The 27,909-nt window shown below is 40.1% G+C and overlaps 1 protein-coding gene across 2 annotated transcripts; it reads left to right on the forward strand.

Annotated features, from left to right (window-relative positions):
* The first annotated feature begins 314 nt into the window (after nucleotides 1–314).
* On the forward strand, nucleotides 315–27,876 carry HPGD (15-hydroxyprostaglandin dehydrogenase). 2 transcript variants are annotated; one of them, XM_047857471.1, is made up of 7 exons: nucleotides 315–669; nucleotides 994–1,117; nucleotides 4,757–4,863; nucleotides 12,974–13,070; nucleotides 24,026–24,102; nucleotides 26,331–26,494; nucleotides 27,493–27,876. In XM_047857471.1, exons 1-7 carry the CDS (start codon nucleotides 577–579, stop codon nucleotides 27,629–27,631), a joined length of 801 nt encoding a protein of 266 aa, XP_047713427.1. In that variant the 5' UTR covers nucleotides 315–576; the 3' UTR covers nucleotides 27,632–27,876. The 2 variants fall into 2 exon arrangements, with proteins under 2 accessions (XP_047713427.1, XP_047713428.1); XM_047857472.1 differs by lacking the exons at nucleotides 24,026–24,102; nucleotides 26,331–26,494; nucleotides 27,493–27,876 and adding an exon at nucleotides 17,244–18,009.
* The last annotated feature ends 33 nt before the right edge of the window (nucleotides 27,877–27,909 follow it).

Genomic DNA, 27,909 nt, shown 5'->3' on the forward strand with positions numbered 1-27,909 from the left:
TACGTCTGCACCCCACCCCCATCCGCACCCCAATCGCCATGAGATGGGAATTCAGACATAAACTTGGATTGAGACAAACAGCAACACCCCTAAAATGTCGCTTCGTTTGCTTGTTTTTGCTTCTGATTCGGGGGAGTGGGGGGTAGCAGAGAGAGGAGGCCCTGAGGGTTGGAGGGGGACACCAAGCTCCCAAGCCCCTCCCTCCTCCGCTCTCCTTTTATCCGGGGGCGCGGGGGGGGGGGGGTCTTCGGCGCACTGAATGAAGGTTATCTTTTTTAGAAACAACTTCTCTGTTTTCCCTGTCAGTGCCCTGCCAGCCACTCAGCCACAGGCTGAGGGGAGGCTCTGACCCGGGCAGCGAGTCAGGAAGGCAAAGATCGCGAAGCCTGGCGCCCCGGAGCGCTCAGCGCCAGGTGACACAGCCGTGGGCTCCCCGGCGCGGGCTTGACAGTTTCATCCCCGCCCACTCGCAGGAGAGCGCCCCGCCGGGCTGCACGCGCGCGCGCAGGGGGCCATAAAAGCTGCGGCGGCGCGGAGACGCCGAGCTCGCCCACCGCCCGGAGCAGCGGCCGCGTCATGCATGTGAACGGCAAAGTGGCGCTGGTGACCGGCGCGGCGCAGGGCATTGGCAGGGCCTTTGCGGAGGCGCTCCTGCACAAGGGCGCCAAGGTAAGCGTTGGCGCCCGCCCCCCTCCCCCGGGAAACGTGTGTTCCCACCGGGAGACTCGCCCACCGGTCAGAGGGCTCCCGGCGAGCTCGGGGCGGGAGGGGGAGGGGGGGTTGCTGCGCCCCAGGTTGCCCACCTTTGCCACTTTCAAAAGCTGCTGAGGCTGACGGTCTGGAGCAGACCTCGAAGGCGGTGGGGAGAGACCCCGAATTTTAATTGCAGAGTTTGAGGTCCAAGAAGGGGCAGCGTCCCGGTGTGTATTTACTGTTCGTCCGGCTGTTTGTTTCACAAGCTGCGCAGAACCTCGATTCCTCTGCTTTTTATAGGTAGCGCTGGTCGACTGGAACCTTGAAGCAGGTGTAAAGTGTAAAGCTGCCCTGGATGAGCAGTTTGAACCGCAGAAGACTCTGTTCATCCAGTGCGATGTGGCTGACCAGGAACAATTGAGAGGTAAGAGAGGGGAATCAGTCCCATCAGCACAGAACATGCCTTGAACAAGCAACAACCTGAAGGCAGCCCGGGCCGGAGCGCCAGCTTGGGTGCAGGCATATGCAAGGCTACCTCCTGGAGAGCAGCTATTTAATAAGCTCCAAGGCTACCTCCTGGAGAGCAGCTATTTAATAAGCTCCGAAAGATAGCTTGGACTGTTATGTTTCCTGCCGACATCCCCATAGCCATGAAAACTAAGAGGGGGAAAACCAAGACTGTTTGAGAAATCTTTTATTTTATTTTTTTTAATTTTGGCAGCACGTAATGTAATCAAAATTCCTTTGTGTATTCAAAGACCGTGCTGCTACAGGGATTATTAAATGATTGAAATTGCAGATGGAACTTGGAAAGCTGAAGTAGGCTAAGGGACTGTGGCAAACAACTTCTTCCAGAATGCTGGAAGATGCAGAGTTCAATGACAACCAAATGTGGCAATGTTTCCTTTTAAACATACTAGAATGCAAGATCAAGGATCATCATCGCAGACGTGCTAGATGCAATCAACCAAATGTTCTCTCTGGGTTTTCCCCTATGAAATGGTACTTTAAAAATAATAATAGCTCTACTGCAGTGTTAGAATCACAGAAGAAAAGTTTCTATCAGACTTTCCTCAATGCTTTCCTGTTTCCGTCTACTCCCTTAAAATAGACCCATCTACTTGTGAGAGATCAAGGACAGTATTGGCACGGAGACTAAGCAGAATTGGTCATATGGAGGTTTGGTAGATCTGCATGGAAAATATACATTTTTTTTCTGGAAAAAAACCCGAGAAAAATAAAATATACATATTTCACAAAGTTTTATTGGAAGACTGAGTAAATGTGGGGCACATCTTTAATGAAAGGGCCAGAAATTTTCCATAAAAGTCATGCTAGTACTCCTGTTCTTAAAGAACACTGGATATGTGAATTTCTTTGAAAGTGTTGGGCTATTCTGTAGGAGAGTAAAGATGGAGTGGTACATTAGAAGCGGGTTTTCCCCTACTGTTAAAGGAAATTGTTTTATAGGAAATTATGTAATTAAATCTGAAAATGCTAAGACTCACAATATGACTTACAAGCTTGAGTAGAAGAGATCTGTGAACACAGTGCTAGTGGAACATATTTTGCAAGAGGGTAAAGTTTTGTTGATTGTGCATGATATTTTGGATCAAGGATGAAGTCGTGCCAGATCCCAACATCCATGCTGATGAAATAGGAAACAGTATAGATCATCTGAAAGCTATTTCTGCCTGAATTTATGTAGTTTCACATGTGACATTTAACCTTAATTGTTTTGCTTCCCAGTATTTAAAATTAGTATCTTGGCTGTAAACACATTCCTTAAGGATTGTGGAGGAAGAAATTCAGATACAGGAGTGACCAGGAGAAAGCATGTTGATCATGAGAAATCCACACATTGTCTGGACACCAGCATTTATTTGCATTTAAGGAAGACATGGCCTTGACTCTTCCAATTTCAGGATTTAATTCTGTCTACGAGTTTTGAAACTGTTTAGCTGGTGGCCGAGGGAGACTTCATTAAAATCATAAAAATACAGAGGTGAAAACTGTCTTAGAGATGATCTAGACAGAATTCATTTTGCCAATGAAAAAAATAGTGTGGAGAATTTAGGTAAATTACAGAGTGCCTCAGCTTATAAATGTCAGCAAGAGCTTTATCGTAAGCCCCGTGAGCCCCAAATTCAGTGGTAGATCAGAAAGAGAATGATGTATTATATACTGATATGGGCAGAGTGTAAGGTATGCAGTAGAGACCAGGATGAGGGAAGAAAAATTAAAGAAGCAGTTAGACTTACATACTTAACAACCTAAATCCTATAAGATGAATGTGGGGTTTTGAATTTCTTTTCCTAACGTTTATTTATTTTTGAGACAGAGAGAGACAGAGCATGAACGGGGGAGGGTCAGAGAGAGGGAGACACAGAATCTGAAACAGGCTCCAGGCTCTGAGCTGTCAGCACAGAGCCCGACGCGGGGCTCGAACTCACAGACCGCGAGATCATGACCTGAGCCGAAATTGGCCGCCCAACAGACTGAGCCACCCAGGCGCCCCGAATGTGGGATTTTGAAGAGTAGAACATGCTTAGGATAGATGCAAAGATAGATAGATAGATAGATAGATAGATAGATAGATAGATAGATATTCCTTAGATGTTTTCTGCTGGAGGACCTTTGACAGAATCAATTTGACATTTTAAGCAGTTTAAAAATTCCATGAAAAAGTAAACAGCTTTTATTTTGTTCTTTTCTATTCCAGTATGGTAAAGTACTGTAAATAACGGCCTTCGTGATATTTTTGGCAGTTAGCTTGCATGGTGATTTACCCACTTGGGAACTGATGAGCCCGTGTCCCCTCAGTATGTCTCGCGGTTGTTAGTAATTCTAGATTTCATTTCAATCAAAATAAAGTTTCTGTGACTTTACTTTTTTCAAGGAACTCATATACTGACCTCAAGACCAGAGAAGACATTTCTGTCATGTGGAAGAACAACCCCAATTGTTATCTGTAGTCTCAAGTAATAGAATTAGAACCAATGGTAAAAGGCCCAAGGAAACAGTTTAAATCTATAGAAGTATGTCAAAAACTGCTTTGATGATAAAGCCAAGTGTGAACTGGCTAAGGAGGGTTTGCAAGGACTGGATATGTGGTTTGACAATGCCATGAATGACTTTCATGCCTTAGCATCTATGTGGGCTTTACCCTGGTTGAACATAGCTTTTATATAAACTAGGAATACAAAGCAGCAATAATAGTGAGAAAGAGAAAAGAATGAATGGTACATAATTCAAGTTGCAGTACCCAAATCAACTGAATGAAGTATATACACTTTTACTTCCTGGGCTATTAAAACTCCCTGAAATGGCCATAATGGATCTGAATACACAAGAAGACTTATGTTTAATATTACACTTTATAAAGATAATACGGCTTATTGAGAAAGGATGTTTGTCATAGTCTAAGCCAGAGAGCTTCAATAATGTCTTAGAGACAGACTGATACTGGCTGCCCAGATGGATTTGTAAGAGCTCTTAGTTTAGGATGCTCGGTTGTCTAAAATTTACTTCATTAAATTAAGAACTTCAGTGTACATACAGGTCATCTACAGACCTTATTAAAGTTAAGATTCAGTAGGTCTGTGGTGGTCACAGATTGTGCATTTATAACAAGTTCCCAGGTAATGCTGATTGATGTTCCTGGCTCACAAACCGTACTTCGAGAAGCAAGGCATTAAGTCACTATCTAAGAGTGTAATTTTCATTATAAGAGTGAATACATGAAAATTGATTTCAGGGGACAGGGTAGGACTGAAATGTATACATGGAAAACAAGAACATATCTATATAATGTCTTCTTTTTTGGGGGCGCCTGGGTGGCTCAGTCGGTTGAGCATCTGACTTCAGCTCAGGTCACGATCTCGCGGTCCGTGAGTTCGAGCCCCGCATCGGGCTCTGGGCTGATGGCTCAGAGCCTGGAGCCTGCTTCCGATTCTGTGTCTCCCTCTCTCTCTGCCCCTCCCTCGTTCATGCTCTGTCTCTCTCTGTCTCAAAAATAAATAAATATTAAAAAAATTTATAATGTCTTCTTTTTTTTAATTAGATACTTTCAGAAAAGTTGTAGACCACTTTGGAAGATTGGACATTTTGGTCAATAACGCTGGAGTGAATAATGAGAAAAACTGGGAAAAAACTGTGCAAATTAATTTGGTAAGCTATCTTAGCCATGTTTTTACTGCCTGAACTTATTTTTAAAAAATGATGCTTTTAAAGGAAAAAAAGGTTCTTACATTCATGAAATCAATACAAAAACCTACAACGTAGAAAAAGGGAAGTTACAGAAAGCTAGGAAAAAAAGCATTTCCTTTTACAAATAGGAAGATATTTGAGACTTCTAATTATGCAGATAAATCTGTCTTAAAATCTTCAAAGGAAATATAAGAAAAAAAAACCCCACATAGTTTATTGCGTAACTTAGTAGTTGGCAAACTATGACCCACAGGCTCACCTAGCCTGTCACCTGTTTTTGTATGACCTGCAAGCTAAAAATGAGTCTTATATTTTTTAATGGTTGAAAAAATGTAAAAAGAAGAATATGAAGTACATAAATATACGAAATTCAGATATCAGTATCTATATAGTTTTATTTGAACACAGCTACAGTCATCCATTTGCATATTGTCTGTGGCTACTTTTTGCTACAACGGCAGAGTTGAATAGTGTGACAATGACCTTGTGTTGCACATTGACTAAACTATTTACCATCTGGCCCATTACAGAAAAAAAAATCTGTTAACCATGGCTTAACTTACTTAAAAACTAAATCATTTTTTAAAATGTTTTATGTTTATTTATTTTTTAAAGAAAGAGAGAGAGAGAAAGTGCAAGCGGGGGAGGGGCCCAGAGAGAGGGAGACACAGAATTGGGAGCAGGCTCCAGGCCCTGAGCTGTCAGCACAGAGCTGACGCAGGGCTCGAACCCACAAACTGGGAGACCATGACCTGAGCCGAGGTTGGAGGCCCAACCGACTGAGCCACCAGGGTGCCCCTGAAAACTAAATCTTAATTTAATTCCAGAAATTTAACAGAAAACAAGGCTAAAGGGACTGTGAGACTTTGTAATTATTAAGATTTTTATCTTGAAAGTCAGTATGTGTGTACGTGTGCGTGTAATTTCTACAATGTTTGATGATCGTTTAGGTCTTGCTTAAATTACAAAAATGTCGAATAAAGAAATAAGATTTGTTTTATCCACTGTATTACAAGGCTGTTGGGTATCTCATTTTATAATCACACTTGACATAAGGTATTGGGATTTAGTAAAACTTAAACCTTAGCCAAACAAGTTGTCGGAGCTAAGCTGTAGGGGGGGTCATCCCGCCCTTGGTAAGGCCATTCGACTAGTTTTGCAAAGCAGGGATGTGTAAAGTACAGAGAGGCCACTAAGTGTGTTTAAACATACAAGGAGTGGCCCCCTCCTTCATGATACCCTCCTGGAAGATGATAAACACCTTAAAAACAGGAACTGAGTTATGTTTTTGCTTTCTCTCTTTCCTTTCCTTCTTTCTTTCTCAGTAATCAACACAATATCTTGAAGATAGTGCTTAGTCAGTAAATGTTTGACTTGAATCTACGTTCCCAGGAGTGATTGCTTAACAGTAGTAACTTGGTGGGAGTAATGAGAATTATACTACCTCACAAAAGAGAGGAATGGGCGAACACTCTAATAAGGATACAGAGTTGCTCCCCAAACTTGACAGATGCCTAAAGTCCTTTAACCAAAAGTGAAAGGTACTGTTTTAAGATACAAACAGGGGTGCCTACGTGGCTCAGTCAGTTGAATGTCAGACTCATGACTTCAGCGTGGGTCATGATCTCATGATCTCAAGATCGAGACCCTCCTCCCCAAGCTGGGTGTGGAGCCTACTTAAGATTCTCTCTCTCTCTCTCTCTCTCTCTCTCTCTCTCTCTCTCTCTCTCTGTCTCTCTCTCTCTCTCTCCCTCTCCCTCCCTGCCCCTCCCCCATACTCTTTCTCTCAATCTCTCTCTCTGCCCCTCCCCCATATACTTTCTCTCAATCTCTGTCTCTCTAAAAAAAGAAAACTAAAGTACAAACACTCTCCTAATTCTTTTTAAAATTTGTTGCAGGTGTTCCTAGATATCATGAGATTTCAAAAGAACTTTAAAATGTTATTTGTCACGTTTCCCCCATATCTTTCTGGGATATATGTGTGTGTTTAGAGACCTGTCAACTTTTATGTTATATTTGTCTCTTGCTGACAATATACTGTGAGCTCTTATTTTTAAAGCCATATGTGAGCATATCTGCATTGTATATTTGTGAATTTAAGCCACTTTTATTTTTTACCCTTCTTCTGGAACTTATTTCTTACACTTTAGTTCATATTTTAAATTTACTAAGTTTTCTTTTTGTTTTTGATCTTTTTTCATTCCTTTTTTTTTTTTTAATTTTTTTTTTCAACGTTTGTTTATTTTTGGGACATAGAGAGAGCATGAATGGGGGAGGGACAGAGAGAGAGGGAGACACAGAATCGGAAACAGGCTCCAGGCTCTGAGCCATCAGCCCAGAGCCTGACTCAGGGCTCGAACTCCCGGACCGCGAGATCGTGACCTGGCTGAAGTCGGACGCTTAACTGACTGCGCCACCCAGGCGCCCCTCCATTCCTTTCTTAAATTCCACTGGATACCTCTGAATTTTTTTTTTTTTTGCTGTTAAGAATATTTTATTAATCTTTGGTGGTTGCCCCTGACTTACTATGAACCATACTTCATTATATACTTTGGTTGCCAGATTTAAAAAAAAAAATGAATGTACAACCATTTGAGAACTGCAGGAATACTTAAGAATACATTTTTATAAACTTGATGGCACTTTCCAAAACCACATAACGTGGCAAGAATTTCTTTGAACTGAGTTCTGCTAGTGGAAAAGCACAAATCCCACAGCCATTTTCTCCCTGAAGCATCACTACTGATATTTTTAATAATTTCATCAGTGCTGTCTACAGATATTTTATAGATAAAGTTCACTAGGGTATAAAATTCCGTATTTGTTGTATTCATAACGGACAGCTACTGTGTCTCTCTCTGAGAAATCAGCTGTCAGAAAGCAGTGTGCAATGATTAGAGCCAATATAAAGAACATGAAAATAGTGAAGAGATTATCTTAAATAATAGGATTCAAATTGTCTATCTTCATCTGACTGAGAGGGAATGTTTGCTTTAATGTAGCCTGGGTGAATAAACACTTGCTGCATGCTAGAAAGTTCTTACATTATCTGCAAATAGAAAATTCTGGAAGACCAGGAGAATTTTATTTGGCTCCTTTGTCTACAACTCACTCTCCTGGATCCTTGCTCATTGAAATTATCTGGCGTTTATTTTCCTTTGGCCTCTGCTGACATAGGCCACTCCTTAGTTTAACTCCAGGAACTAATATTTGTTTAATTTTACATGGAGAGAGCAAGATATAACCTTTGTTACCTATATATAACCCGAAAACACGTTACTTCCCTTCCTACCTTCAACACCCATTTCAAGAGTAGATTAGAATCTGACCAATCATTATCCTTCCAACTTGATTATCTCTGTTAGTATAATGCAAATATCTGTGTTTGGTTTACATAACATATATTTTCTTTTAGACTCTGAATGTAATTTGCCTCCTTTTACAAGATCCTGTGTGTGCTTTTGCATTTTTCTGTGCTCCTGTCCCTGTCAAGAGAAGGACCCCTTAGTTAAAGAACCTTACCACATGTCGCTCCCTCTTCTGGAATCTTGTACAACATTATTATACCATTCTTAGAAAGCCTTACAAATTTAAAATTTTCATTAGAATTATTTTTTATACCCATGCACTATATGCCAGTATACTCTGAGCTCTTTCAGGGCACAAAATTTGTGTTTTGTGTACCGAGTAGGTGTTCAGTGAATGCTTATTGGATAAATAAACTGTCATTCGATGATATTTTGCATACAGGGGTATTCATTTTTGTGTTTTAATACACTGTTGGGATTATTTCCTGATATATCAGCGTTGCCAGGCTGTATCATCTGTCCTTCCACTTTTCACTCCTTACCAGACTTACCCCTTCCTTATCCTTAACGCCACAGATCTCACCACTCTCCCCACACAAGAGGTACATTAAACCTCTTCCCAGTCTTTTGTTCCCACAAGGCTAGTCTGTGCCTCCTCCTTCGTCTGGAGCCAACTGTGCTATCTTTATTTCGAACTGCTCAGAGCTAAGAATGTTCAGGAAAGAATGAATCTTTTCGTAACTATCAAAGATTACTCTGGCAATTGGGTGGAGGTAGACTTGACTTTGAGAACTGGTAAGGCCATTCTGTGAGGTAATCCTTTTACTCTTTGACCCTTTAATATGCCTGACTAACTTCTTCCCGTTCAGGTGGGATTTCATAACCTAATTTGGACACGTGACTAATGTATGTTGAATCCCTTAGTGTACTCAAATAAAAACTAAACAAAATAGATAGCTTCTTGCTATTGATTATTTTTGTCAGACGTACACGGGTTGACTAAAGATTTGCACTGGAAAGGTCAGTCAAGACTGGATTCAGTCAAAACTAGATTCCAGCCCTGAATTTAGAATGTGTGAGCTTTTATTTCATTTCTGTGGTCTTGGGTTTCACAGTTGTAAGAGGATGGGGATAATTTCCTTGCCACGAAGGATGGTTACACTTAAATAAACCAGAACTTGCACGAAGTATCCAGCACAGTGCCTGAACATAGTATTCACTCACTAAATTATATTTCTCTTCCCGATTTGTAAAAACTTACATTGTTTTCATTGGCACAGTCTGATTTCTATATGAGGTTGATTTCTCTGCCCTTCTCTACCTCTAAGGAAAAGTTGAGGAGGTAGATAGAAATGTTGTCGAATGTACTCCCTTTTCTTGGTTCCCAAGGATGTTAATTACGAATTAAATTAGTAACTTCTTTCTGTTATTGCTACTCAATGATCTCTAAAGGTCTAGTTGAGCACTAATGGTTAGGCAAAACTTGCTAAATTTTAAGTAGTTCTACAAGGGGAAATATAATATTTACTGCATAAATGAGTAAAAATGGGAAAAGACTGGACACAGAGAAACAAAAGATAAAAAAAGGATTTCAGGAAAAACAATGGTCATCTGTTTTAGTATTTCTTGAGAATTGGGCTGGTGAAAAGACAAGAAACCTGAAAGGCAATGTTTCATGATTTAGATGACAGAATTTTTTAAATTGGAGGTAGAATGTAGCACAAGAACCGTAAACTAAAAGGCGCCCCAGATCGGAGGAAGAGAAGGGAAATGATAGATTAGGAAATTTCAGTAGCGAATACACAGGCACACGTGTATTATATGCATGTTATAGAAATATGTAGGTAATACATAATGTTGTATGTTATATATAATACATTATGTATCTATAAACTAAGAAGACATAATGTCTGATAAGAGTTAAACAAGTAAGCTACTACCATTTATCCATTTATCTTTGTTACAGAGGAAATTACGAGTGGTTTTAACTTATAGAGTGCTTTAATCTGTGGAAAAAACTAATTTAAGATCTGGAATACAGTGCAATTATAATTTTGGTTTTACATATAAAAATTGCTTGTGACCAAAAGTATGGAGTCAGCATGTGTTAATTAGGTCATTTGGTCACTAATTGAATTTTTATTCATATTATGTGAAATTAGACACAGGATATACTTTCTTTCTTTCCCTTTTTTTTTTTTTTTGAGAGTCAAGTACAAAATGTTTTGAAGGTCAAGTACAAAATTGAGGGTACCTTGGGGCGCCTGGGTGGCTCAGTTGGTTAAGCGTCCAACTTCGGCTCAGGTCACGATATCACATTTTGTGGGTTTGAGCCCCCATCGGGCTCTGTGCTGACAGCTCAGAGCCTGGAACTCACTTCAGATTCTGTGTCTCCCTCTCTCTGCCCCTCCCCTGCTTGTGCTGTCTTTCTCTGTCTCTCAAAAATGAATAAACGTTAAAAAAAATTTTTTTTTAAATTGTACCTTTATATAATGGACTGAAATCATACTATAGACTCCAGCTACTTTGTGTTTGTAGCTAGAGCATGTCTGTAGTTTTCATTTTCTTATTTTCCCCTAGATGCTTGGTATTATAATGACCAGATCTATGTGGTATATAAACATTGCCAAGGGACAAGAAAGATACTTAGAATTTAACAAAAACAAAACAAAACAAAACATTTTATTCTGTGGTTTCCTAATATTTCATTTAATATATTGTCTGTATAAGGCAGAGATTGTTATAGGAAAAGAGGTAAAATATCCTATATGCCCCAGCCAGAGCATATCAGACCCTGTTTTGTAGATTTATTCTGAGAACACTTTCATTTGAAAAGTTACTCAGTTTTTAACCTGATACTGGATGGGAAAATAATCCTTTGTCCTCCACCACCAAAGACCTGGAAATAAATCTTCCTTCTTTAAAAAATCAAAGCTTAAATATTCCCAAACTGTCTAACTGGCTGCATCTTGTAGATGTTGAAAACACAAAAGCAGGGTGTCAGCAAAGCTGTAAATACCTGAGAATAAAAGCATAGCGCCAATATGCATAAATAGAAATTCTGTCCAGACATGCTAGAGACTTAGGCAGAAACTACCAGAATCTGACTGACTTCAGTAATTTCAGCCGTATACATTTTTTTTTTCTTATATAAACCATCAATGTTTTGGGTTTTTTTTTTCCTTTTTAAAGGGAATCATGGGGAGATTTTTACTCATTCTCCCTAAGCCTACTTAATATCAAACTGACATGTGGCTTAAGTGAATAGAATCTTCAATTTACTTTTTTGTTCTAGGACTACTGTTAGGTAGAGAGGCAAGAAAGCTTGTTAAGAAAACTCTAAAAGGACTTTAAAGAAAAAAAAAAGGGTAAACACCAATGTATGCCCTCAGTTTCAGGCTCATTACCTATTTCATCATTATCTTTACAGTCTCGTAAAGAATGAAAAAAGTAGGAATAAAGATGTCAAAAGAAAATATCCACCTTCTAAAAGTCTAAGTTGGAAAGGAGAGCAGTTCTGACATCTAAAAGGGAAAATAAGGTTTCAAATATAAGTTTTGTATCACAAGTTACTCTGGGTCGTGGTGAATTCTTAAATGTCAGACTCCTGCAACAGACGAGTTGCCTACGCGTGGAGATAGGTAACAAATCAGAGTGAACTCTCAGAAAGACGGAGCGAGAGTGAGGAGCGAACTTACGTGACAGACATGACAGAAGATCATCTATGTCCAGCTAACGGAAAAGTTGGGGTGCTGAAATTGGGTAAAAGAGTTATATGATCTCACACCACACAGGCTTCAGGATTGCTTAATATTGCAACACAGTGTTATCAGAACCTAGTTTCTTTTCATCTCTCTGGTCTGTCTTCCTTCGTGGAGGTTTCATCTTCAAGACACTGGTAATATAATGATTTAACCCAGCCATCACACCTTTATGAAATGATGAAAAAGGAAAAATGGAATCATTTCTTTCTGGTTTTCTTAAAAGCAAAAATTTTTTCGGTGACCTCCTCTCCCACCACCCCATCACCTACCTGGACCCCCCGCCCCCTTTTAGCTGACTGCTCTTCAGATCTCACCACCTAGAAGCGGGTCACCTACAGGCTCCTAAGCCAGTCACTGAGAATGGGCTTTTTGTGACTGAATTAATCAGTATCTACCCTAAACCTGGGGAGATCACCTTCCTCTGCATTACGTGGGGGAAGAAGTGGATACAAATACAAAATAGGCTTTTCATTAGGAAAAAAAAGATGAAAACTGGGTAGGAAATCAAGGGTTTCCACTATTATAGATTCCCAAATCCAAAAGAATTAAACACAGCTGCTGAATATAAAATACCTGTATCTGAAAACCTTACGCTAAGAAGGGTAAATACATTTTGTGTCCAATATTTAGAAAAGAAAAAGAATACTATACACAGTACGGTATACACGAAAGAATGCTGTAAACTGTGTACTGGAAGGTGCTGCAAACTGAGGTCAAGTGACAAAACACCACGGGTATACAACTTTATTCATAAAACATCAGCCGGGGCAGTAAGTGAAGATTTGCAGAGATGTGACGGGCTCCACAACAGTAGGCAAACAAAGGAGAATGCAGTCAACGACTAGCTTTTAAAAAAGGCAAGCAGTCACTTGAAAAAGCTTTCAGGGGTAGTATTTGCGGAAATCTCCCTGGGTATCTGCAATAGCAATAAAAACTTTGCTCTGTGACTGTGCAATGAAGTATAATGAATAGCTTTTCCCATTTATGCCTCTGGATTAGGTTTCTGTTATCAGTGGAACATATCTTGGCTTGGATTACATGAGTAAGCAAAACGGAGGTGAAGGCGGCATCATTATCAATATGTCATCTTTAGCAGGTAAGGACAGTTACTACATTAATAATAATTTCCTATTGGTAATTTGGACCACAAAAGTGAATCTTCAGAGGATATTCATTATCAGTTCAGGTTTAGAATTGAAAATGTGCTTAATAGTTTTGTTGTTACTGGCTCTGTGGGATTTTCTATTGCATAATGTCAGAAGTTTGAAGTAAATGTTTATTTCTTTTAATTAATTAATTAATTAGAGGGTGCAAGTGAGTGAGGAACAGAGAGATAAAGAGAGGGAAAGAAAATCCCACTAGAGGGAGGGGGAGAGAGAGAGAGAGAGAGAGAGTGAGAGTGAGTGAGAAGCGGGACTCACCTGACTCGAGGCTCATGTTATACCCGACATGGGACTCAAACTCACGAACTGTGAGATCATGACCTGAGCCAAAGTCAGATGCTTAACAACTGAGCCACCCAGGCGCCTTATGTCTATGACTTTAAACTGTGACTTTTCAAGTTCCCTTACTGTGGCACTAAGCAGTAAGGCACGTGAAAGCATCTTTGACAGAGTCAAAAGTGCTAAAACACCATTAAGGTATCTCTACTCCCCTGTGACTTTAGAAAGAGAATAGAACTTAAAAACACGGCACATACAGTTGTTGGGATCTGTTGTGGGGGAAGCCAGATTTTACTTGTAGTTTCTCAGGGTCTCTGGCTGGGCCTCAGAATTAAATTGACCTAAGACAGATTTGCAGGAAAAAAGCTTGTAGATTTTTATATGTCCATGAGAACCCCTATGGGAAAACCGAGACCAAGGATAGCTAGGCCTAAGCGTTTATAAACAAGGTTGAAGGTTGAACGAAGAAAGGTAATTGTGGGAAAGTGACTAAAATATATGGGGGGCCTAAAGGAAGATAAGAGTTATTTTAACAAGCTCTGTACAGATTTCCGTTGGCCTCAACTCCCCATCTCTGGTGATAAGCATGTTTCTTTGCCACATGCTCTTGCCTAGGAAGGCCCTATTTTCCATGGGAGTTGTAGCACCTGCTTTCAGGAGGAGGAGGAGAGGTCAGAGTACCCTTCTTGTACCTGCTGTTTTTTCAAGTGCCCTTAGGTCAAAATAACCCTTATGCCAAAGTGCCCCATTTGGGGTGAACTGTTCCGCCACCCATCAATGCTAAACTGCTATAGTAAATAGACCCAAACATGTAATGGCTTAAATATGGTATAATCTTATTCCTCACTTATATATCAGCCCGGGGCAAGATCGTTGTTGCCAGGAACCTCTTCTATATGCAATCACTTGGAAAGTCAGGCTGGCAGAAACCCTTTGGCATGGAGCTTCCACAGTTAGGCTGGCAGTGGGGGGGTGGGGGGGGTGGTGGTGGGGGGACTCCTTTCTCTGCAGCAGAAAAAAAGAGAACACCAAGGAGGCAAAGCTTCTTTTCTAAAACCCCAGCCCAGTAACGGCACACCTCACCTCTGTTCATGGCCCGGTACAGGATTTGATCTCCTGGCTCACCTAACTCCAGGGGAGTCTAAGCATGTGGTCTAGTTATGTGCCTAAGAATGGATTTCAGTAGACTGCTAATCATCTTTGCCACAATGTGCAATCCCAAGCTACGTTTTATTCAGAGCAGGAGGCTCTAATACCATCTGATACCATATTACTCAACAGTAGCTAGAATATTTGGCAGCAGCTTTTTGAGCCACTTAACCAGATGACTTTACTTTTAAAATTCTAGGGGGAAAAAATCATCAATGGTTCTTGAGTAGTTCAAATGAGATGACGAAGTCTTAGAAGTCTGGCCGGTATTGAGAGCAAGTCTCAATTATTCGGGTCCGGGAGTAGTGAGACTGTCTTAAATTATCTGGTTGGTTTCAGTGAGTGTGGTAATTGTAGGGGTTCCCCATCTCTCCCCCTTCTGCCCCACCTGCCAGTTCCGGTTGTGTTTCAGGAATCCGTTTTGGCGATGCCTGTGATCACACCGGAGTCTGATTCTCTCCGTCTTTACCTTCTCCTTCCTCTGAGAATCATTGTCAGATGGCCCTTAAGCTGCAGCAACCGTGCCCCCAGTGGAGACCTAGAAACCTCCTTCCTTACAACTTCTCCAAAGCAGACTAGCATCTCATTTTCTGGGTTGCCGAAAGACAAGATGACATCCCTAAAGTTATTGTAGAAATGATGCTATAAATTTTTCAGGGTAACCGGGTTATTTTTCCTAATGCAACATCTCCTTATAAATGATAACACTGTAATTCTGAGGATACAGTAAAAGGTGACAGCACGGACCACACTTACAAGAGATATTTGGCCTTAAGGGAAGGCCATGTTTTAGATTCTGGGAGGCCGAAACCCTGGAGTCAAATTGTCAAGGCCACATACGCACTATTTTAAAATGAAATTATAAGGAAAAAATACACAGATGACTGGAGAAGTAACAAGAAGTATTTAATATTTTATTAAAAACAGAAACTTAGAGGGGGGCACCTGGGTGGCTCGGTTGAGCGACTTCGGATCAGGTCATGATCTCACAGTTTGTGGGTTCGAGCCCCGTGTCAGTCTCCGTGCTGACCGCTTGCTCAGAGCCTGGAGCCTGCTTCAGATGCTGTGTCTCCTTCTCTCTCTGCCCCTCCCCCGCTCACGCTTTGTCTCAAAAATAAAATAATGTAAAATAAATAATAAATAAATAAAATGTAAATAAATGTGAAATTCTCAAAAATAAATGTAAAAAAATTTTTTTTTTAGTTAAAAAAGAATTGAAACTTAGGGGCTCCAGGGTGGCTCAGTCAGTTAAGCGCCTGACTTCTGCTCAGGTCATGATCTCACAGTTCATGAGATCAAGCCCCACGTAGGGCTCTGTGCTGACAGCCTGGTGCCTGCTTTGGATTCTGTGTCTCCCTCTCTCTGTGCCCCCTCCCCCACTTGCACGCGTGCTGTTGCTCTCTGTCTCTCTGTCTCTCTCTCTCAAAAATAAATAAACATTAAAAAATTTTTTTAAATAAAAATAGAAATGTAAAAACAACAACAACAACAACAACAAAAAACGTGGGCTTTTTTTTCACCACCCGGGGTGGTGATCAAGAGATAATTCCATGGATTGTGTCTTAAAGCCAACAGGCTAGAAAAGCTTGTTGAGCCACAAGCACTGTACAGGGAGCCCCTCGCTCTTCTGCCACTAGAGGTACTTATGTCATTCCCGGGAAGCCTGCAAGGCTCCAGGGCTGGATCAATTTAGGACTCTGTAGGAGACATTCTATACCATAAGGGGAGGCTTGCTTGCATCAAAGTAAGCAGGAATAGCAAAATGCAATGTAGCACTGTCTTTTATCCAATAAAGACATTTAAATGTGTTAACACTTCACATTCATTGAGCACTTGCTGTGTATGTGATACTGTTTTAAACACTGCGTGAGCATTACCTCATTGAATACAACAGACGTGAAGTAGATTCCGTAATCCCCATTTAGTAGATGAGGAAATCAAGGTAGGAGAATTTAAGGATCTTGCACAAGTGTATATGGCAAGGAAGCAGGGAAGCTGGAATTCACACACAAGCAACCTGCTACAAGACCTCTTCTTTTTTAACCACTAGATTATCTATCTCTTCTCTCTGGGAGTTTGTTAATTTGTCTCTCCATCCACCGCCATTTTGGCCTCACTGTGAAGTAAAAGCCTGTAACTTGATTAAGCCAGGGAAACTTCTTGAGGCCTGGGCACTGCTCTAATCTAAAGACGACAAGACTAAACCCCAGTGATATCTTAAGCATTTGCCCATTTGACACACATAGTAAAGCCCTGAAAACGTTTGAGGAGCTTACCAGAGTCGCAAGTCAAAACACGTCACTGAGAAGAACAATTTAAGGATTATAATTAGACGTCCACTTGGCTCTCTTGTCTAAGAGCTTGCTCTATCACACTACCCACCCCAGGGTATTCTTTCTCTCCTTCCCTATTTCAGGGTCAACATTTGGAACCGTGTGTGGGTCTTTCTCTAATTATGCAGATAAGACAGTGATTAGATACCAAAATCAGTGATAAGATCATTTGGGTTTTAAATTGCCTTTCTGGCACTCTTATAATTTAAAGACTATCCTAACCTTCCTAACTGCATCTCTGCCTAATATTCCTCCCAGCCAGCAGGGTAACTCTATTTATAATGGTTAAGTAGTTTATCTTTGTCCATTCTGTATGACTCGGTGTCTCCATCCTTGTGAAGAAAGGTTCATGATGCCTGACCACCATACCTGTTGCCTTTCTACTGTTTGTCGCTGGCCAGTCTGGACAGGCCCTGCCACCTCTCCTTCCACCCGAGCTTTGTCACTAAGGTGCTTTCATCTGAGAAACGGTATGAAGATGTACGATCTTGTATTTTGTCCACTCACCAAGCGCTTCTATTCTTCCCATAATAAGATGAGTTCGATAAACATTCAGGATTTTGTAATGGTAGAAAAACAGAACCTCTCAGGTGTCACACTTTCCTCAGAAATGTGGTAAAAAATCATCTACCCTTGAAGTCACAGCATGATGGGAGAGGCCAGATGACCAAAAGAGTCTTTGAGGAGTTACCGGAGTCAAAGTAATTTTTTTTTCCAGTTTTATTGAGGTATAGTACACAAAGTGTAGAAAAAAGCATTTCTAACGCTTGCTTCCTCTGTGTTTTCCAAAAGTGCTTTCCAAACTTTCTCTCCTCACAGATTTTTCCTCTTTTCCCCCTTACTGCTCACTCTATGAAGGGAATAGCTTTGGGTCCTGTTGAACTCAACCAGTCTTTCCTCACGGTCTCTTACGTAGATTCGGTGGAGTCCTTCACTGTCAGTAAAACCTTAAGTTGAAACACTGGTTTGGGCAGAGAAGTTAATGAGTAATGACCACTGACGCAGCCCAAGTATCAAATGCAATTAATTAGTTTAACAAACAGGAGTAAAGCGGAGAGTGATCCCTCGGTGTACTGAGGGAAGGGTGTGCTCCATCTGGAAGCTCCAGAAGCTGTTCTGATCACTATTAACCACATAGACTCTTCCGTAGGAGTTTTTGTCTATAAACGTAATATATAGAGCTGAGCTCATTTTGCCACATTCATCATTAACTATTAAAAAATTTTTTTGAGAAGAACAGGGTGACGTCTGGTGTCATGCAGGTAATTAACCAGCTGTGCTCTGAGCCTAGGACATCCTGTAAGAGTCAAGTTTGCTTCTTACATAGTTAGTTGCTTCGAACAGAGGGAAGGACAAAGCAGTTGTCAGAGGAAAAGCAGTCCCCTTGCTAATCCTGCTTCCACCCGCCTGCATACTCAGCTGCTGAGGTCTTTCACTGGGGGCATTCTCTGTGACTCTCACAGTCACTCAGTAGCATTTTGTGAGAGATCCTATTAGGGTCTTTTTTTTTTTTTTGCGAAGATTGAAAACAATAAATAAGAAAACTTATTTTCTGAAAACATTTAGAGTCCCAAGGAAATACGTGAGCATGTCTTAAATACCAGCCCAGTAACATACTTATTTGAGGCATACGTTTCATCTAAAGGAGTGTAATTAGCTTGCCATTTGCGTTAAGGTGGATGTGCCAAAGTTACCACTTTAAGTAACAAATTCAACTTAATCATACATACCTTGGGCATGTACAGAGAGGCAAATAGGGATGTGAAAGTAACGAGGCAAAATTTCTGCCTGAAGAGCCGCATCTCAGTATCTCTAATCAACATGGCAGAAGTCAATAGAATGGCATAGACTTTTTAAGCAGAAACGTGATATCGAATTGCAAGGCGCTGGGATTCCCATGGCCTGAAGAGTGGTAGTTGGACTGGAATGTCGCAACAGACCAGAAATATTGGGTGACTTAGACTACTGATTGCCTTCTTTCATCTCCAAGCCAACAGTAAAAAGAATCAGGTGGTACCACCCTCTGCAGTATTCTTTTTTGTCTTTTTTTGAATAAGTGTTTATTTATTTTGAGAGACAGGCATATATAGAATGAGCAGGGGAGGGGCAGAGAGAGAGGCAGAGAGAGAGAATCCCAGGCAGGCTCCCTGCTGCCAGTGCAGAGCTTGACGCAGCCTTGAACTCACAAACCAGAAGATCATGACCAGAGCTGAAACCAGGAATCGGACACTTAGCCAACGGGGCCATCCAGGCACCCCAGAACTAATAAAGTTGATTCTTAACAAACAAAATTACCTTTCCGGAAAGATTTTCATTACAGAAGGTGCAGTAGTTTTATGAATGCTTACAGCACTTTTGGTGTCCTGTCACACTTGCAAACGTGACTTGTTAATGGCGCACATGACACTGATGGAAAAAAGCAGCACCAGATAAGGTGTTCTGTTATGTGGAAGATTGCATATGATGAGGAGGTGCACCGACTACTTGGGTCAGCTGTCTCCACCAACATAGATAAACAGATTCTCATCACTTCTTCCTTCTCCCTCCTCTTAGAAGAGCGATGGTTGAAAACAGAAAGATGGGTAGATGTTTTCTTTTTTGATCGTAAAGAAAACGTGAGGGGTTCAGACTCCTGCTTTTTTGGCTGAGCTGCTGAGCTACAGTTTCGCATGCGAGGATTGGTGTCCTTGGAGTCTCAGTTTGTTTTCCTAAGTGGAATTTCTTCAGCACTTCTGTGTAATCTATTTGACATGGCTTCTGTCCCTTTGAAAGGAAGTATGTTTGGTGATTCAGTACAATTGCCTTGTCTGAGCAGATTTGCGGTTTTTTACCTTCTATGAGATGTAAAGGTTACAGCTATCTGTTGTAAATATGGGCAGAAAGAATATTAAAGATAGAAGAACTGATGTGGAAATGGAAAATGTATTTTTCTAAGTGACTTCCTTCTATGTTCTGTAATTGCATATGTAATTTTCAGGTATTTAAAAATTTTTTTGTAATTATCTCATCCAGTCATTTGCTAGTTGGTGTTATTATCCTGAGTGTTTATAGAAAGCATTTATTTTGTGGGTAGAATTTCTCCTTCCATTGATTTTTTTTTAACTTTTTTAATGTTTATTTATTTCTGAGAGAGAGAGAGAGCGAGCAGGGGAGGGGCAGAGACAGAGGGAGACACAGAATCTGAAGCAGGCTCCAGGCTCTGAGCTGTCAGCACAGAGCCAGATTCGGAGCTGAAACTTACGAACTGTGAGATAATGACCTGAGCCGAAGTCGGACGCTTAACCGACTAAGCCACCGAGGCGTCCCTATTGAATCTTTTTCCCAAATGAATCTATACTTAGGGTAGACATAAACCTGTAAGTAATTAGACCTATTATGTTTTGGAGAGACTCATTTTGCAATTCTATAAGTCAACTTGCATCATGCTGGGTCTAGACTAAGGATTAAAAAAACTATTCTTTTTAAATAAAGTTTATTCTGAGAGAGAAAGAGAGAGAGAGGGAGAGAGGGAGGGGCAAAGAGAGAGGGAGAGAGAGAATCCCAAGCAGGTTCCACACTGTCAGTGCAGAGCCCAGTGTAGGGCTCGAACTCATGAACTGTGAGATCATGACTTGAGCCGAAATCACAAGTTGGACGTTTAACCGACTGAGCCACCTAGGTGCCCCAGTATAAGGTATCCATTTTTAAGCACAAATAATAGCTTTCTCTGTCACAACATTAAACAAAACGTCATTTCTTTAGAGACTGCTATCTCATTGTCACAATCCTTTGTTTTGTTGTTGTTCTTAAATCCTTTAACATGAATACCCTGTGCATATCGGTATTAATTTGCAAGATGTTAAAAACCCACATTAATTCCAGCCGCTGGCCAGCTAGTTACATACGGGCAATATTTCCTTGAAGTTGGATGACTGGCAGTGATCTGGCCTTTCAGCACTGGAGGGACTCATTTCAATAGAGTATATTTTAAATATGCTTCCCTGTGCCTTGTACTTGAAACAGACTAAACACATAGATCTCAAATGAATGTACTTCTGTAAATCCTCTTGAATTAGGATTAGCAGCAGCCCACGGTTCACCAGGGTTCAGAAACCCAACCAAGTTAGGACATTGTACCAGATTTGTGGCGTTGTAGTTCAAAAATGTACATTTTCAGAAAAATGTGGAAAAATAAGTCTGTAAAATGAGATTTGGGGATACAGATCTCTAACCCACCCTTCCTGTTCGAAACATAAGAAGTAACAGTTAAGATCTATATATGCTGGGAAGATTAAAAAAAAAAAGTCTCCAAATTAACTGTGGCTTGCCTAAGTAACTGAAAAATAGAATTCTCTTAACTTGTAATACCCCCAAACTGGAAACGATCCAGGTATCTATCAACAGGTGAAAGTATATGCAATTGATGGGTATATTCTTACAGTGGCATAGTATTCAGAAAAAAAAGAAAAGAAATTAGCTATTGATACACACTATGACGTAGGTAAAGCTCATGATTATCCTGGGTGAAAGAAGTCAGACTGAAAGAGTTTACAATATGTGATTACGTTTATATAAACTTCTAGAAAAGGAGGACTGTAGTGACACAAAGCAGATCAGTGGTTGCCTAGAGCAGGGAAAGGGGGGCAGGAAGCAGAAGGAAGGGGTGACAAAGGCACAAGAGGAGACTTTTAATTGATGGATGTGTTCATTATCTTGATTGTGGTCATGGTTTCATGGGTGTTTACATATGTTGGAACTTATTGAACTGTGCACTTTATGTAGTTTATTGTGTGTCATTTATGCCTTCATAAAGTTATAAAAAAAAGGACACAATTTCTGAGTGTCTGCTATTGATTTATATGGCCTTTGATCTGATATCAAAAAGTGAAAGCAAAGCACAAGTCAACATTTTGCAGGATCGCAGTGAAAATGTCATTATAATGGTACAAGATTCATAAAACCAAGTGCCGCTTTAAAAATGGAAGCAAATTTTTCCCATTCTGGTTGCATTTACAGTTGTGCCTTTAAAGAGAAGTATATGTTTTGTGCTTGCCTGTTTAAATGGAACCCACCTAACAGTACTTGATTTATTTCACTTCTGTGATACTTTGAACCAGCTTGGGTTCAGAAGTTCAGTACCTTCACAGAAGTTACAAAAGTCCATTTCAAGTTCATCTTTGACAACATTTATGAACAGCGCCCTTGTGCTTTTTGTCTCTGTGGCTGCGCCAGCTTTTCTCCGCCTACGGCTCCTTCGGCACTTCCTACAGTCCGTGGACATGGTCCTACCACCAACTGCCTTTATCTCTTAGACCTTTAAGGAGGGGCAAAGGCACGACTAACTCAGAAGAACAAGACGCAGCAATGCCTGGCTGCACCTGCTTACTCCCTTTATCCCAGAGTCCTGATACACCGTGATACACAGTCCTGTGTACACGGTGGAGGCATCATGAATTCTTGGTGGCTGACCTTAATGAACTTAATTAACTGACACATTTTACTAAGCCTGAAAACAAAAAACAAGAAGAGAACCACATGTTATAATACTTTGAGGTCACTGGGTGGACGCACTACGTGTGATCTACCATCCTCAGGGATTTAAAGTGCTCTTGAGCAAACATACTTTATAAATTGAGACCTGGCAGGCACCCAGGGAGTGGTTAAGGTCTGCATTTAGTGCTGAACTTTGGCACAACACACTCGACTGATTGGCGGTGCTCTGGGACTAGTTAGCTGGGTGGAGATGAACATGTCTCAGCAGAATAATTTAGTATTATTAGCATGACATTTGATATTAATAACATTATAATAATCAGAGATCGCTGTCCCTTGACTCAGAGAAGTCACAGTATTAAAAATGTTAAAATGAGTTAATGGAAGAAATTTGTTAAAAACTGAAATAGACAAATGGCTCTAGTTGAAAGTTTCACTATTGATTAGAAAATTGACAATTCTGAGAAATAAACTTGGTAGTAGTAGGACTAGAAATAGAATTTGATTGTTCAGGAAAAGGTTTTTCCTGTTGTTTTGTTTCTTTTGGGGGGGTTGTGCCAAGAGGTAGGGGGACAAAAGATGCTGTGCATGCTACAATACTATTTCTGCAGGCCATGAATTTAATCATGCATTCGAATAGTTACTACTGTGCATATGTGGAAAATTAAGCCAATTCTAAAATTGCTTGAATTCTATTAGAGTGCGTAATTATGAAATGAAATAAAATGGAATCATACATTTTTAGTTGTGGCTTGCTTTCTTTTTCTCTTTCTTTCTTTCTTTCTTTCTTTCTTTCTTTCTTCTGGTTTTCTTTCTTTTCTTTTCTTTCTTCTGGTTTTCTTGTCCTAAGTCATGGGCAAGAAGATCTAGGCATCTACTACAGATATAAATCAAATGAAGTTACTTTGAATTTTCTTAAACACTTAAAGGCATCATTCAGTACAAGTGGTGATGGGGAAATACATACTAATTTATAGCAAGGACGGCTAATCTCCGTATCTCGCTTAAGAAATTTAAACTTCCTCAGCCATTTGCAAGTCTTACAAATATAGAATATATACTTTTTAAGATCCAGCCTTAAAAACTGAAAATTGATGGTAACTTAGTGGAATTTAAAGATGATTCCGTTTGTGATTTGTTTGTTTATTTACTTATTCTTAAGAGACAGAAATAGAGAGAGAGAGAGAGAGAGAGGGAACGTGAGCAGGGGAGGGGCAGAAAGAGAGGGAGGTACACAATCCGAAGCAGGCTCCAGGCTCTAAGCTGTCAGCACAGAGCCTGGCGTGGGGCTCAAACTCAAACCATGAGATCATGACCTGAGCTAAAGTCTGACGCTTAACTGACTGAGCCACCCAGGCGCTCCTGTTTGTGTTTTAGATAACACTGACTTCTCTTGACAGAAGGTCAGGGAGACAGAAGGGCTTACATATCACTCTTGACTTCATTCCTAGGCTGTCACTTATATACCATAAATTCTGGACAGTGTAATAGAGATCGTGGAAGGAAGGAAAGTTGTCCAATAATGATTTTAGTGTATTTTGTAGAATAAGCTTAAAATAGAACAGACACAAATTATCCATTTGCATAGCAACTATTTCTTGGTTTTCGTCTGCTTATTTTTTAGTTAAGTTGTTGAAATTTTTTGTTTGTTTCAGGACTCATGCCTGTTGCACAACAGCCTGTTTATTGTGCTTCAAAGCATGGCATAATTGGATTCACACGCTCAGCAGCGGTGAGGATGTAACAACTACAATGTCTCCTTTTCTCTTTCTGTACCTGCATGAAACATGAGTTCTAGAAAGTAGAGGGGAATAAAATCAGAATTCAATACATCTGGATTAAAAATAGAAAAATAAACTATCCTTTAATCTTTATTATAAAAAAGAAAATGGTTCTCAAGTCACATCAAGGGGCAAATGAAGACTAGATCCTTTTCAAATGAAGCCGGTCCTAAACACAGATGTGGCATTGAAAAATCTCCTAAGGGCAAAAAATGGGAAGATACTCTTTATTTTTAAAATTGGCCCCAAATTTAAAAATTATTAACTTTAGCCCTCCTTGAGTAGAATATGCAGTGTGCCCCAGATATTACTTATCACTGGAAATATGACAAAAAGGAGAGCCCGGGGTGGGGGGGGTGGCGGGGGGGATAGGCATTTACCAGAGAGAGTAGTCAAGGGGGATGTCTCCATGGGGGCCTAGGGTAAGAGGTGCACAGAGCTTAGAAGAATATTTTAGGCCTAACTGACCACATGCATTGATGGCATGAAGTGAGAATGCTTGCCTTTTTATAATAACTGAAAAAAGGCCATTTGAATGGAACCTGAGGAGGAAGGGGAGAGTCGAAAGTAGGAGCCAGATGAAAAGCAGCTTGTGCGCCCCAGTAATGAGCTTAGATTTATTCTAAATGCAGCTACCAGGGGGTCTTTTATGCAGAGGAGGGACAAGATCAGGTTTCCATTTTCTGAAGACCATTCTGGCTACTGTTTAGAGAATGTATTAGGACAAGTATAGAAGAGAATAGGACAGTTGGGAAAGTCTCTGCACTGGGCAGAGGAGGTGAGACAAAGAGAGGAGGCAGACAGAGATAGAGAAGAGACGGCGAGAGAGGAAATAGATGCATGAACAGTAGATGTGCAATCAAAAGGGAAGACAAGCAGCTCTCCTCCTCTTAATTCAAATTGATTGGAAATTTTTATTTACTTTGCAAAGACTTACTCTGTAATTCAACTTTCAGTGAACGCATAAAGCTATTACAAAACAAAGCAAATCTGAAATACCAGAAACTCCCTCTTTACAATGACAAGAATGGACAAGAATGGACACCTGTACAGTCAGTTCACTCGCAAACACTGAATTAGAGAATACTGAATTGTTGCTCCTAGGAGAAATACAGGGTTACATTCTTTCGAGCCTCTGGTCGCAGCATTTTTGATCAACCATCCATAGCCTAGTTTAAATATATTTGTATTTAAACACATCTTATTTAATGTGTATTGTGTTCAATATGTATTATAGTAACATGACCAACAGCATTTATGCCTCATGCCTGCATCAGGCTTATCTAACACATGTAGTTTCTCTATAAGGCACATCACAGCCTTCCCACACTTAGGACCACCAAACGGCACTTCACCACTAGGCTTGGGAGTCATTTTAAAGAGCCAAGTCACCAACAAAAGGCACAAAAGTGAGAAAAACATGGACTAAATATATCACAAAAGGACCTTTGTTTATAAGAGCTGAAAAAGAACGAAGTGCATCTTTTTTGACCTTAGCCGAAACATTTGTGTATAGCAACTCAAATTTCCCACTGCTCTGTGCCTGTCCATAAATGACCCCAAAAGGTCTATGACTTGATTTTGGAGGTTAACAAGAAAGCAAACGGAATGGAAAAATAATCGACTGCATTTTGTTCTACAGATACTTTAAATAAACTCAGTAGGTGCAAAATTAAGCCAAAGAATGCTAGTCTGAAAATACTTAAATTACTTTCCAGATAGTACATATTATCAAGAGTATCTTTAGAATCCATCAAAGTCGCAAACTTTCCACTAACAGTATTTTTTAAGGAAATGTTCTCTGTTCTGCAACCCTGATCTTTGAAAGCAAACCTGAGATATTAATTCTGAGCATTAGCTTTTTACATTTGGGTTCCTGCAGAATTCAGTAGATAAGATCAGCTTAAATAATCAAGTATTTTCAGGAGTTTTCCAGTAAAACTAATTTTTGAAGAATTAATTAACTGAGGCTTTCAGGAATTCATTCAGCATTTTAGGTACGTATTCTTTTGCTTTCTGCTACCAGTCAACCTTACCACTGTCATTGTCCTGTAGCTAGAAGGATATCTGACTAACATTTTTCACTTCAGACTCTTTGAAATGGTTTTAATTATCAGTGTGCCCCATGGTATACATTTACAAAGCTTGAAACCTGCAACCTTCTACTTCTCATCAACAGATGGCAGCTAATCTCATGAACAGCGGTGTTAGACTGAATGCCATTTGCCCAGGCTTTGTTAATACACCCATCCTCGAATCCATTGAAAAAGAAGAAAACATGGGACAATATATAGAATATAAAGATCACATCAAGGATATGATGAAATTCTATGGAATTTTGGAGTAAGTACTTATTTTCCTTTGTACTGTGGCTAAAGTACTATCTAGTCTTAAGTGATAAAGAGGGGAAAAATAACCTTTTAAATTTGAGAAGCTAACGCCAGCTTTGACGTGTTGGTTCAGCAAACTCTCAAAAGAGAATTTTTTTTTTCTGGGCTCCTGAACAGAATATGTTTACACATTATGAATTTTGAGATAGTCAGTGCATCGTAATTGCCTTCAGCCATGATGAGATTTTTTTTTTTTTTAATGTGAGGCTTTTGGAAGTAATGATACCTTTATCTGACTAAATACCAAGAAATATTCACATTTGCCTCCTGTGACATCTCACATGGCCCCTTAACTCCAACCATTTTCATAAGAATCAACACACATGGTTGGTGAATAGTGTCTGTGTTTGAGCAGTTGGGTTTCACAGAGTGGAGTCGTAACTATCAGGTTGAAGGAATCCCCCCCCCCCCCCCCCGATATCAAATCCTGGTTCTATCTCTGACCAGAAACGTTATCTCTGAACCTCTGGCTACCTCAATTTTCTCACCTATAAAATCGAGACAACACGAAAACAAACAGGGGACTTTTGAAAGGCCATGAATACATTGATACATGGAAGGTACTTAAAATAGCACCAGATAAATAAGAGATGTTCAAGAAGCGTTATCTCTAATTCTTCGTGATTCGATTTTAAGACCCTTTTCATCTGATTAAGTCTAAGATCTGTAAGCTCGAGGGGAGAAAATAATCATTGTCTCAATGTAAACAATAAGCCCCTAAGTTCTTCCTGTCAAAATGACAGGGTAGGCAAGGAAATGTATGACTAAGGTTGTCATATAATTTAATTAATATCAAGTTGAATAAAATAATGGAGGTAGCAATAGCTTCATGACGTGCATTTCCCTAATACTTGTTAAAGCTAGTAGATTCTCCAAAAACAATTCAAAATGTAGTGATAGTTATGCCTCATACTGAAATTTTAAAAAAAACAATGTTTCCTTTCTTTTTAGCCCATCAATGATTGCGAATGGATTAATAACGCTAATTGAAGATGATGCTTTAAATGGAGCTATTATGAAGATCACAACTTCTAAGGGAATCCATTTTCAAGACTATGAAACAACTCCATTTCATGCAAAAACTCAGTGAACATCTTCTAGTCAGCCATAGCTGAAAATAAGAGCTAATGACTTCTGTTAGAACATATCTTCATTTGAATATAGCTTTTTAAAGGAAATGTCATTGTCTGAAGCTTTCCTTCATGTATTTGATACTAATTTTATTTCTAAATGATTAGTGGAGTATTTGAATAAAAAAATTCAGGAACTGGGGCGCCTGGGTGGCTCAGTCGGTTGAGCAACCGACTTCGGCTCAGGTCATGCGGTTTGTGAGTTCGAGCCCCGCGTCAGGCTCTGTGCTGACAGCTC

The sequence above is a fragment of the Prionailurus viverrinus genome, chromosome B1 (genome assembly GCF_022837055.1).
Source record: "Prionailurus viverrinus isolate Anna chromosome B1, UM_Priviv_1.0, whole genome shotgun sequence".
In the NCBI taxonomy this organism is placed as follows: Eukaryota; Metazoa; Chordata; class Mammalia; order Carnivora; family Felidae; genus Prionailurus; species Prionailurus viverrinus.

Coding starts and splice junctions, on each gene's coding strand:
- HPGD (XM_047857471.1), top strand. CDS start 577: ATGCATGTGAACGGCAAAGTGGCGCTGGTGACCGGCGCGGCGCAGGGC. Junction 4,864..12,973: donor AAACTGTGCAAATTAATTTG/GTAAGCTATCTT, acceptor CCTCTGGATTAG/GTTTCTGTTATCAGTGGAAC. Junction 13,071..24,025: donor CAATATGTCATCTTTAGCAG/GTAAGGACAGTT, acceptor TGTTTGTTTCAG/GACTCATGCCTGTTGCACAA.